The sequence below is a fragment of the Musa acuminata genome, chromosome BXJ1-2, assembly GCF_036884655.1.
Source record: "Musa acuminata AAA Group cultivar baxijiao chromosome BXJ1-2, Cavendish_Baxijiao_AAA, whole genome shotgun sequence".
NCBI classification, from domain to species: Eukaryota; Viridiplantae; Streptophyta; class Magnoliopsida; order Zingiberales; family Musaceae; genus Musa; species Musa acuminata.
Window position 1 is genome coordinate 21,466,640 of NC_088328.1, and position 13,361 is coordinate 21,480,000.

Here is a 13,361-nt window from a genome sequence, read left to right on the forward strand (position 1 = left end):
ATGCCACTAAGTATCGTTAAGTTATTAGAAATATATAGTATCTGATATTTACTCGTTTAGATATTATATATACAGTAAATAAATTATCTCAATTTATGTATAAGCTTACTTCTAATCATTAGACAATTGTTAAATATATTCTTCGGTACTTAAAGGATACTATTGATCATGACTTATTTCTCCGAAAGGACTCTTCTCTATTACTTTATACATTTTCATATGTTAATTAAGCAGATAATAAGGATGACGGGATATCTACTAGTGCTTATAATGTATTTCTCGGTCATAATCTAATCTCTTGAAGTTTCAAGAAATAACTCTGTATTGCAAGATCTTTTACAGAGGAATATTGAGCAATTGTTTCTATAACTATTGAATTTTATTAGATTCAATCATTGCTACATAAACTATTTATCACAATCTTTTATCTATATATTATGACAGTATCAAAGCAACATATTTATGTGATAATCATGTATTTCACTCTCAAACGAAATATATAACAATCAACTTTCACTTTATTTGTGACAAGATTCAAAATGGTAAACCATGTGTCTTTCAATCTCATCTTCTAGTCAACTTGCATATGCTCTTATGAAGTCTTTGTTTCACCATCAATTCCTTATATTTGGTTTAAGATTGGTGTCTTCGATAGAAGCATCATCTTGTGGAGGTATATTAGAAAAGATATTATTGAGAAAAATAAATCATGATAAAATTATCTTGATCATTTCAATATTTTGATACTATGTTATCATTATTCTTAATCATAAAATTTATAATAATATATTATCATGATTCAATCAATAATAAAGATATTTCATGATTTAATAAATATTTTATATTTATTATTCATTGAGAAAATTATATAATTATCATATTTTGTAATCTATATAAATTTATATTCACCATCAGTATTTTTTTTTAAAAAAAATAATTTTTCTCATAATATATGTTGTAAAGTGTCAACTATCATAACAGATAGAGAATCAAAGAGACTCCTATACATTAATAAGAGGATCAATCCTATATATTAATAGGAGAACGATCACTGGTTCACGAGACACGAGATTATTGGGAGGAATTTGATTTCCTATATATTAATATGAATAAATGTTAACAGAGGTTAATTTATACAAAGTATTTTGTTAAAATTTAGATCATGATTCGATTTAGATTAAAATCAAATTAACTTGATGGTTCATTAGTTTCGAATTGAATCGAAATCGGTATTTATGAATTTTTTTAAAATTTTTTCATTTTTAATTATTTTATTAAAATTAGAAAAAATTAATGGTTCAAGCTGGAATCGATATCGTTGGAACCAGAATCAATCCTATATGATTTGATTTCGATTCTCAAAATCTGAAAATTGGAACCAATATTTTTAAATTACGATCAGGTCTATTTACATGTCCCAAAAAATCTTATAGATTTATGTAAATTAAAACTCCTACAATCAATTCAAAATGACAAATAATGATTTACCTCTCACCTCTAATTAAAACTCCTACGATCGAGAGCCACGGAAGGCGCGAATTCCACGACTTAAATCATGATTTACGTCTCACCTCCCTTTACATGTACATGTATAAGCCCCTACAGTTTAATTGGGAGAGTAACCGTTCCCCGACTTAAGATTCGATTTAGCTTACCTCTCATCTCAGGCTGATCGTGCCGACGCTTTTTGAGACGGCATCTTGAATCGTGAGATATTCGTAACGTTAGTCGCTTGTTAAGACATGGGTGCCGAGATTTTGACCTGGGTGAGCGGCACGTCATCTTCCTCCATGGCTGATTCGGCCTCGCTAAGTGGCATATTCTTCAAACCATGGTTACTGGTTCGGGTAGGCGGTAAGAGGCCGGTGGTGATTTGGTTAGCGAAAGGTGGTCGACCGATCACACCAATCCTCCGCTCTTCTCCCACCGATCCTCTTCTCTCCCCGCGAACTAACCAGAAGAAGTAATAATCGACCCCTAAGAGAAAGGGAGAGAGAGAGAGAGAGTGTGTGTGTGTGTGTTCTCCATCCATCGAGGGACCCGCTTCGATCTCGGCTCGAAAGGAAACCGCCGGCGGGAAGATGCAGCCGGAGCGGGCGAATCCCTCGCCGCTCGAACTCATCTCGGCGATCCTCACCGGAGGCGAGGGCGCGCCGCCGGATGCGGAGCTGGCGGTGATACTCGCCACCTCCATCGCTGTGCTCCTTGGGTGCACCTTCATCTTCCTCTGGCGGCGGTCGTCCGTGCAGAAGGCGAGCAAGCCGGCTGAGCCGCTGAAGCCCTTGTCGGTGAAGGTAGACCGTGAGCCGGAGGCCGACTACGGGAGGAAGAAGGTCACCATCTTTTTCGGCACGCAGACCGGCACCGCAGAGGGTTTCGCTAAGGTTTGGTATAGTTGGCTTCGGATCTGAATCTGAATCTGAATCTCTATAAACTTAGCTTTTTTTTCTTACCGTGTATTTTGTCCGACTTAGGCGCTTGCGGAGGAGGCAAAAGCTCGATACGATAAAGCCACCTTTAAAGTCGTTGATTTGGTAACGCCCCTTTCCCCACTCCAATTGTTGTTATGATTGAAGCATCCTCATGCGTTTGATTGATCTTTAACGGCTTGCTTTTGACGACTGCGACGTCTGGTAGGACGATTATGCAGCTGATGATGATGAGTATGAGGACAAGTTGAAGAAAGAGACTCTAGCTTTGTTCTTCTTGGCTACGTCAGTTAGAGCTTCTCTGTCTCCTTGACGTGTTTCTTTCAAATTACACTTTCAGTTGTAGTTTGATCATATTTTGTTTGGAGACTACAGTTATGGAGATGGGGAGCCTACTGATAATGCTGCTCGGTTCTATAAATGGTTTACAGAGGTTGAAGAAACAAAATCCATATCATATTATAGCTCCTTTTTCTGCTGATGTCTAATTGTTGTATTTGGTATCAAAGGGTAAGGAGCATGGAAACTGGTTAGAGAATCTTCAGTATTCTGTGTTTGGTCTAGGCAACAGGCAGTATGAGCATTTCAATAAGGTTTTTATTTGCCATTATTGTAGAAATTTTGAGATCTCAACTGATCCATCCCTCAGCTGACTTATTTTCTTCTGTGGCATAACTCATATCGAAAGGTTGCGAAGGTGGTGGATGAGATCCTCGCTGATCAGGGTAGTCTATTTTATCTAGTTAACCTTGCTATATGGTTGTTTTTTGCATTGTTTTGATTCTCTTGCCACAATCTGCACTTTAGCTTGTAACATAATGATTTTTATAATGTGATAGCCTTTAGCTTTAATTAGGAAAATATGCCAAGTTCTTGCTGAAACATATAAACTGAATTTAACAAATTTCTGAGCTCAAAGTTGTGCATGTTGATTGCATTCTGATTGGTCCAATTATTCTGATGGGTAAAAGTTCCAGTTCCACATCTGGTTCTAGCATCACAACACTTGAAGTGTTTGAGCTAGTTGTTCTGTCACAGATAAGTGGGCTGGCCTACTGCTTGATGTTCTGGCTTGTATTGTCTAGTTTTATGTTTATTATGTTTTTCTAGCATCCATGTGTTAAATGGATGCTTAATGTATATATTCTTTTTATGATGGTCATGCATACATTGAGTCCTTGTTTTTTGGTGGCTGGTAGATATGGGCAACCGCTGCTGAATCTGATCGTGAGTTGTTTAGTTTCACATGCTACTATGTAATGAATGACATCCTTTTGAATGATTTGTTGTTTCCTGATTTTTTTTCAACTTAAGTAAAATTTGATATGTTCTCCACGTTGGATCATGACATGCATCTCTTTTTAGAAATATTATGAACATACGCAAATCTTTTATCTTTGCATATTCTGTTTCAATGTTTTGATTTTCATGTAAGAGGTCAGTAACCTGGAACATATTGTTGATGAAATCGATTTAGATAACATTGTTTTTTTTTATTTTCATGGTTTTTGTAATTGTCTGTCCTCTATAGCAACGCCATTAACTTTGTGACATTTGCAGACAATACAACACATTAAAGGTGTGTTCATATTCTCATTTAATTTAGGTGCGAAGCGCCTTCTCTCTGTGGGACTTGGAGATGATGATCAATGTATCGAAGATGACTTTAGTGCATGGTACAAATTTCAGCTATATATTCAATAGATATTGCAGTATGTGCTGCATTTTATTTTCTCATGCTGACAACAACTTTACTATTTCAGGAGAGAGCTTCTATGGCCAGAGTTAGATCAGTTGCTTCGGGATGAAGATAATGTTTCTGGTGCATCTACTCCTTATACAGTTGCTATTCCTGAATACAGAGTAGTTTTCATAAACCGTGAAGATGTGGCAAACTTAGAGAAGAGTTGGAGTCTTGCAAATGGTCATGCAGTGCATGACATGCAACATCCATGCAGGTAGTCATTATTTTACTGGCAAGTTCTATTTATCAACACCAGTCTTTGGATGCATAACAAGGCTGATTTTTGTACATTGTGGACATGCAAGAGCTAATGTGGCTGTGCGTCGGGAGCTCCATACCCCAGCTTCAGATAGGTCCTGCATCCACCTGGAGTTTGGCATTGCTGGCACCGGTCTTGTGTAAGTTTCTTACTCTTCGGTTCTTGGAGGTGTAGTATGCTTCTTATTTCTTTGTTTAAATTAGCTATGTTTGCATCTTTAAGGGGGTATTGCATGGTCTAATTTGTTAATTTAGAAGGTTTCTCCAGATTCCACAAGTATAGATTTATATACATGTCTTCTCTGGATAAAGAAAATCCTGGCACTCTCCTACCAAGTCATGGCAGCCATTGACAAAAGACTTTGTGACCAGATCATGAATAGACATATCTTGTCAATGTGTCTGTGCGAGAAAAGGCTCCTCTTTTCAGTTTTCCTTTCAGTTATCCTGTTGCTATTGATTGCTTCCTTTTACCTGGTCATATTTCTAGCTGAAATCTGCTGTTCCTTTGTGATGAAATCCTGTGTGCCCTCCCTTAAACATTAGGTACTCCTTTGTCTTGCAAATTCTTTGGTCCTCAATTAACCTTTTTCAAGCTTTGCGGTTCTTTTTGCTTTTCCTTCTGATAAATAGTCATTTCTTGTTTGTGTCCATTTGATTCTCCAAAACATGCTATATAAGTTCAAAAATACGCAACAGAAGTATTTCCCTGTAAGAAAACTGCACTGTGAAGTGCAAAACTGAGACTTTTGCCTCCTGCAAATTGTCACGTTGCTCCCTTGCCTCCTGGTTAAAGAGCAATGGTACCTGTTATGCATTTCCAGGCATATAAGTGCCTTCATTTTTCATGCTTGTACTATATCGTGACTGATTAATTTTACTTAGAAGAATAGCTTAATAATGCTCTGCATACTTTCTTGGCTTTCATTTTTCTATAATACAAAATCTCACTAGTTTTTCTTAACTGTATGGATACAATCTCAGTTGTGTCAGAATTAATAGTTTTTCTTTTATTTATGAATTGAAACACATATATCTATTAGGGTTATATATCATATTTAAGTGTCAGATATAAGATCCCATAGTTGTGTGAATCCGTATTATCTTTCTACTGTTTCAATAGTAAATGTTTTTGCTTGTTGCTTAACATAGTATAAACCTGTTGATCTTTTTTCTCTTTTCCTTTTAGTTTGAGGATTCCTGTATTACATTTTTTTCATTGCTTATTTGAGTTTCTTTTGTTATTATTGATAAGTTTAGTTGTGTGGTTTTTGAAGTTGACAGTTGCATGCTTGTTTAAGAATTGATATTGGTGTTTGTCACTTGAATGTTATTCTCAACCTTCTTTCTTCTCTCCACTTATCTTTGGAGAGTTCTGTGATGGTTGATTTCTTCAACCCACTATCATGATGCTGTTTCGACAGGTATGAAACCGGAGACCATGTTGGTGTATTTACAGAGAATTGCACTGATACAGTAGAAGAGGCAGAAAGACTGTTAGGTTATTCATCGGACACATATTTCTCAATCCATGCTGACAAAGAGGATGGTACACCACTTAGTGGTGGTTCTTTGTCACCTCCTTTCTCATCTCCATGCACCTTAAGAACTGCACTTACCCGATATGCAGATCTTCTAAATTCACCCAAAAAGGTGAAAATTTCATTTTATTTAAATTTACATTTAGCATTTCTTAAGTTTCTTATTAATACTAAGTTCAAGTTTTTTTTTCTTTTGTTAATTATGCAGAGTGCATTGCTTGCATTAGCTAAGTATGCATCTGATCCAAGTGAAGCAGAGCGACTTAGATTTTTGGCTTCTCCTGCTGGAAAGGGTTGATTGGTATTATTTTCTGGCTGTTCATTTTGATCTATTAAGGTTCATGCACATTTGTCATGGTGCAGGATGAATATTCTCAGTGGATTGTGGCTAGTCAGCGGAGCCTTCTTGAAGTAATGTCTGTATTCTCTTCAGCCAAGCCTCCACTAGGAGTTTTCTTTGCTGCAGTTGCACCCCGTCTCCAGCCAAGATATTATTCAATATCATCTTCTCCAAAGTAATAACTAGTTCCGTACTTTTTTTTCTTTCTTTTTTTAATTGTGAATGGATTTTAGGCCACGCAAACTGATCACAAGGCCTCACATGGTTATCATAGGCCATAAGCTGGGTACAAGATCCATTAATCCTATTAAAGCTCAACCACCAAGTGGAATCATCCACCATAATTGTGGGAAATTATGCAACTTGTAGAGGATTGGATCAAACTCTTGACCTCTCACTAGAGCCGACAGATGCTTTAACTTTGATGGCAGCATAACTGGCTCTATACTTGATATGCTTCCCCATGACAATTTAGTTGATAAACTTCATTTCTTGTAGGATGGCACCAACTAGAATCCATGTGACCTGTGCTCTAGTATATGAAAAAACACCAACAGGAAGGATTCACAAAGGGGTCTGTTCAACTTGGATGAAGGTACTTTTTCCCTTATTACTTTCCGACCATTTTATGTTATTTTGAGTTGAACTCATAATTAGTGAAATATTCTACAATTGGATCATATTTCATGTACCACTGCATGCAAAATCTCATCTGTAGCTGTGCATCAGTAGCATATAAGGAACCTTGATTTTCAGTCCCAAAGTACGCTAACAGAGGAGGAATATGTTGCATACTCTTTTTATCTATCGAATCAGCTGTATTTCATTGGATCACCAAAGTCATTGGAGTAGAATTGATAGGATTGATTTTCATAATTAGATCTGTGTTAAGCTTATCTAGCTGTGGGACCAATAATTGGTGGATATGATTTGTCAAACTGAATGCCAATTTGCAATTTGTATAGCATATCAGAAAAGACAGGTTATATTGCATTGTATACTTTCAATATCTTTTTTTTTTTTTCCCTTTTTCTTATTATCTGAATAATTGGTACACCCAGCATATTCTGAAGCAAGTTTAGATGGTGTGTTGCTGTCTTTAATAAATGGTCCTTCAGTTGGTGTCTTTTCATGTTATGTGACACTGCAACTCCTATTTACAGCATTCTGTTCCACTTGAAGAGAGTCAAGAATGTAGCTGGGCTCCTATCTATGTGAGACGGTCAAACTTTAGACTTCCCTCAGATCCCTCTCTGCCAATTATCATGATTGGACCTGGGACAGGGTTGGCACCGTTCAGGGGGTTCTTGCAGGTTTGTGTAAATTTTCATATTCTGCATATGCATTTCTCTGTTTTTTTATCACGTTAAATTAAAACATTCCAGGAGGATATGGCTTTAACAGTATTGGTTATTGCTTTTGTAGGAAAGGTTGGCCTTGATGGAGGCCGGAATGCAACTTGGTCATGCTACTCTTTTCTTTGGATGCAGGAATCGCAAAATGGTATGGTAACAGAGTAGAACTTAGCAAATTACATTGCTGTAGCCTCTAGTCTTTGTCTCAGTGCACTCTTATGTATTTTATGAGACTTCTTCAGGACTTCATCTATGAGGATGAGCTGAAAAATTTTGTTGGAACTGGGGCACTTTCTGAGCTGATTCTTGCCTTCTCCCGGGAGGGTCCGACAAAGGAATACGTGCAGCATAAGATGGCTGAAAAGGTTTACATAAGCTCCTGCTTCTCTTATTTGATGAGTTATGAAATTTCTTAGACCTTTTTAGTCTGTCAAATTTTCATCTTTTAAGTTCGATCCAATTTATGTCACTTCGTGTTCTCAGGCATCGGACATTTGGAATATCATCTCTCAAGGTGGTTATATATACGTATGTGGTGATTCTAAGGGTATGGCTAAAGATGTCCACAGAGCTCTTCATACCATCATTCAGGGACAGGTAAACTCTGTTTGTATTGTCACATCCCTTCAAAAATTCTCGACTTCCAAATTCTACCATCTGGTTTTACAGGCAAGAAAAACTAGCTTATAGTTGGTTTGAGACAAGGTTCACATTTTCGTACCGTATCAGCGTATCGAGCCTTGCTCGATATGGTACATACCAAGGTGTACTGACGGTATGCTTAAAATACGCATAAAACCCTATGAAGATATCTGGAAAAAAAAAAAGCTAGGATAGGATTTTTAAGTTAAAAATAAATATACATTTAGTATAGTTTTAGCAAAACTAATGTAAATTAGGTAAGAATAGTGTCATATATCTTTTTTGAGCTTTGAATAATAGCCTTGTATAAGGTTCGTAATTTCGGTCCGTTCCAAATCGTCCTTCAGTTAATATTGAGATATCTGCAAAAAAAAAAAAAAAATTGTTAGATTATTTTGCATGCAACTTAAACTTTAAGATTCAAATGAATTAAGTAATTACATGTGTAGAACTGTAGATTTACCTGAATTTATCATCAAAACGAATGATAGGACTCTACGGGTGGTGGATCGAGGTTCTCGATCCTATGTATCTGTATATCAATATGATATGTTTATCAGACTCAATCCTGGAATTGATCCCACGATAGTATATTGATACACCGTATGCTATTGGTGTATCAATATGATGATAGTCGTAGATTGATCGTCGTGAATCATATGTGTTCGAGGTGACTCCTAAGGCATGTACTGGTAAATGTCAGAACATCTACTTTCGTTACTGATCTGTTGCTCCGTATCATACTATTGCTCGGAAAAGTATGACCAACTATCACTCTACTACTATTGGCCGTAGGATTCTCTATAATACGACGACTGTGAATACGATGAGCTTCGTTTTGTGTCTACGTCATGTAGGCTCTATAGCATCTGCTTAAAAACCCTTTAGGATGCCTCTGATGGTCAAATTAACAGTTTTAAAACCGATATAAATCAATAATATTCGGTTTCAACTATTATCGCTCGGGGTACAACCCAGTATTGCCCGATACAGGGCCAAATATTTGGTGTCGCCTAGTAGTGGGCGGTCCGTGTGCCGATAGACTAGCGAACCAGTATATATCACCCGTACCGACCGGTATGATATGAAATTAAAAACCTTGGTTCATGATTCTGGATGTCTCAAACAAAAACCCTTGTTTTAGGATGAACTCCATTATTTGCTGAGCCAATTCATATGTTTTATAGGGTTCTCTTGATAGCTCCAAGACTGAAAGCATGGTGAAGGGTCTGCAAATGGATGGAAGGTATTTGAGGGATGTTTGGTGAGCTGCTGCATGGTTCTCTTTTTTCTCCTGGAAGTGCTCTCATGCAGGGACTCTCTTTTCAGAAACCTCTGCCACAGATCAAGTATAGCCTTTGGGCAACACTTCAATCATCTAATTCTTTTAACTATCTAACAAGTTTTTTTTTTTTTTTGTTCATGTAATGTATGCCCTTATTTGTATTAATTAGTAGGCAAATTTGTTCGGGAAAAGTCTATATATACGTAGGAAGGGGCGGGGAAATAGTGGAAGAACTCGGAACATGAGAATCAACACCTAGGCTTGTTTCTTGATACTTTCCAATGCTGTATGTATGCCCTTTGCTTGTGATACATGTCAATGGTTTTATTATGTTAATCTTCTGTGTACGTTGATTCTTTTTGTCATTACCATTTATCTTGATCCTGCTTGTGAGAATATGAAACAGTGGTAGTCGTTTCGTGCAATGCAAACATAGTATAATCTTACAAGCAAGTCACCATGCATCAAAATGTCTTCTTATTGCGTGTCGCAGTGCTGTAGTGTCAAACCCCGCTCGGTGGTGGATGAATTGTTCCCTTGTGGAGCCGCCATTCCCTTTCTATAACGTCGACGGTAGCTTCTAATACCAGTATTTCTCTAACTACTAAAAGAAATGAAAACAAGCACAAAACTGTTATGAAGCGTCGCGCTCGCTTGCCCAGACCGGTGAATCACCTCTGAACATATTCCGGGGTGCCGTGATCTACACGTCAGACTTCAGCCACCGGTATTTGTCTTTCCCAAAATGCCCACGTGCGAGAAGAAGCCCAACGGCGGCGTCGCCACGCCCGCGCTCTCGACTCCCTTGCAGCTCAGCGAGCGCAGCAGCTTCCACGCCCCTCGGTTCACGCCACCGCCCGACGCGCCGGAGTCCCCCGCCGGAGCCAGGCGTCGCTGCCGGATCCTGATGTCGTCCATGTCCATCGTCGGCGGCACCATCGCCGACCCGAGCACGCAGACGTGCCACCTCGGGCGCGGCTTCGGGCGTGCCTTCGCGTCAGAATGCCCTGACGCGCTCCTCAGCCTGTGATACTCTCCCTTCCCTGATCTCCCGCCCCATAACCCGTGGTGCTGTGGAGAGCCCTCGGCGAAGTCTTCCGGATGCCGTCGGGTGCCACTTCTTCCGGTTCCCTTCCGCGGAGGAGCGGTGCAGAGAGGAAGGATCATTCCCCCGTGGAAGACGTCGTCGGCAGCGCACATGGCAGACGGCGCCGGGTGGCGGGCGAGGAAGGAGAACTCGAAGGCGTTGTCGGAGTCAGCCATCAATAGGACGACGTCAGAGAAGAGGTACGAGAGGGTTCGCTGCTGCTGCTGCTGCTGCTGTAGGGGTTACGCGGTGGTGAAGCAGCGTCGTGGGGCGTCATATACTACACGAGACGGAAAGCGAGAAGGGTATTATCGTACTTTTAGATTGTCTCTAGAAGAGGTGGATACGCGTTTAGTTTCTGGAAGATCGTTTAAGACCGTTAAGATTAGACAGCAGTGAACAGTCTTTTTCAGTATTTAGTGGATCGCTAAAATTTATGCAAGATTTTATAGAGATAATTCTTAATGAAGAGCAAATGCAGGCTATCGAAGCCAACGATTTGGCATTCATTATAAAGTGGTAAAAGATATGTCATATTAATTCATCCATTCATATAAAGTGCCATTCCCTGAGTATCATGACTCCATGAAAGCGACGAGGCAAGTGTTTGTTTCTGTGGCGAATATAATGACTATTTTGCATCATTATCAATCATCGATTCCTTACCAATGATATCGATTTCCTACTGTCTGTGCCTACTATGATTGCAACACAAAATGGCACTCTCCATAAAATCCTTCGCTGTCTAATAGTAAGGTTCGATCATCCTAATCTCATTAATTTCAAGTCTAAAACATATCTTGGCCGGCAAAGAAATGCGTTTAATCCTTTCATTTTTGTTTTCGCTTTTGACGCAATATGAGAACACAACTTGTGCTGCAGGGAAATTTATGCTGTTGTGTTGTTGATGATGAGATCAGGGCCGTTGGCTATTTGCTATCCCATCTTTGATCTAACCTTGTGTGCCATCGTCGTCTTGGTCAGCGAAACTTCCACTTCTAGACCAGGAAGCAAACCGAGTCAACGCAACAAAAGTCAATTAATTTCGAGAAGTAATATACCATGCTTGCCTTCACAGGACACTAAACTTTTATTCTGCCATTTTAAAATAGTCATTCATCCAATAAGCCAAATCCTTGGATGGCAGATTGGGTTTCAACAAGAAGTGAAGGCCTAATGAGTACTGTATGTAGATGGTGGCTTTGGTAGATCTTAGTGTCTGCTAGCATCCTTGCAATTTCTGCTTCATTGTTTTTGTCAACGAAATATACACCTCTTTTAAATTTTCCTCCCTTTGATAGAAAAAAAAAAAAACAACAATAACAAAAAACATGTACCCAAAAACAATATACACAAAAAAAAAAAAACATTGCTTGTCATGTATGTTTGTGTTGATGTAGGAAAAATTACCATGCTATTGACTATATATAATGTGCAAGGTTCCAAAACTTGGATCACACTGTGCATATCTATTTTTTGAGCTTACACCAGATATGTTGTCGATTGAATTTGTATATCATCTGGTCTCCGTTGGGATCTTGGCCAAAATGATGTTCTTATGAAACATCTAGAGATACAATCTAAAATTCTGTCATCACTTTTATCATTTAAAATTAAAGAGAGATCTGAAAGCTATTACGACAACCGACGTACCTCGTACTTCTTTAATGACCAAGGATCTCTTCATGCGGAGTAAAGAACAAATGGTACTGCATAGTACAAGAAGAGTCTTAGTATAATCCAATCAAAGCTAAATAAGTTAGTGAGCAAAGAAAAGGCATATTATTGGTAAATATGTTTCAACATAACTTTGTGAGGAAAGGCATATTATCTGTTTCTTGACATGTGAGCCCCATTAGATGTAAAGTTCATATAGGGATGTATTATATCTCCATCAATTCACTATATTTTATTGCAGAAACCCACTAATTTGCTGCAACAGAGACATTAATAAGTGCCAGCAATCCAGGTGTTAAACTTACCGACTAAAATAAAACTCAACATGAGCAAGAAAGCAATTCGGAGGGAATGCACAAAATGCATCTGTTGTTGTGATCCCAATATATTCCTTTGGAATCCGCCATGGCTAAAACAATTCTTGCTTCTCTCGGTAAAACCATTAACTCCCTGATCAAACACATCAAGACGACAGCATCAATCTCTATCATTCAGAGAGAAGACAAAAAGAACTTCTGAGGTACTACTATTTTTCTGTAAAATATCTCTGTCGTTTAGAGAAGCATTTAAATTTTTGCTCAAACATGATACCTCGGTTATGTTCTACAAGCCAAGACAAGAAATATAGGACGGTTAATGGATACAGATAAAATGCTATTGTTGCATTTCGGTTTACACACAAAGAAGGATAGAAGCACAAAGTAACAGAAAGCTCAATATTACTTTAACTACTATATATATGTGAACAAATCATCAAATGCAATGGTGACACAAGAATACACTAAATGTAGGCTCCATTTAGTGCATTTGGATGGAAATAGATATTACCTGAGCAAACCACCTTATTCCCTTTGAGTCAAGGTAATATGACAACCCATTCCTCAACGGAAGAAGCTCCTCATTTTTAGCCTTCCACGGATTGTTCTTAAACAATTTCAACTTTGATGTAGATTCAACATTTCCCAGGATACCAGATTGACTATATCCATGATTTAATATCTCT

The 13,361-nt window shown here is 38.3% G+C and overlaps 1 protein-coding gene and 1 pseudogene across 3 annotated transcripts in view; one reads left to right on the forward strand and one right to left on the reverse strand.

Annotated features, from left to right (window-relative positions):
• The first annotated feature begins 1,818 nt into the window (after window positions 1–1,818).
• On the forward strand, window positions 1,819–9,941 carry LOC135598010 (NADPH--cytochrome P450 reductase 3-like; annotated as a pseudogene).
• A 1,457-nt stretch (window positions 9,942–11,398) lies between these two features.
• The window catches only part of LOC135585713 (uncharacterized), a 3,422-nt gene continuing 1,459 nt past the window's right edge, over window positions 11,399–13,361 (reverse strand). Inside the window, exons 3-6 of one of the 3 annotated variants that reach the window (XM_065091552.1) lie at window positions 13,187–13,361; window positions 12,664–12,808; window positions 12,335–12,390; window positions 11,399–11,679 (exon numbers count right to left, since the gene is read on the reverse strand). The exon at window positions 13,187–13,361 is cut by the window's right edge and continues 491 nt beyond it. In XM_065091552.1, the coding sequence (XP_064947624.1) occupies window positions 12,365–12,390; window positions 12,664–12,808; window positions 13,187–13,361 (346 nt within the window). In that variant the 3' untranslated portion in view covers window positions 11,399–11,679; window positions 12,335–12,364. Of the gene's footprint in view, window positions 11,680–12,015; window positions 12,391–12,663; window positions 12,809–13,186 lie in introns of those variants that run through there. The other 2 variants (XM_009386529.3, XM_018821037.2) reach the window with 2 other exon arrangements.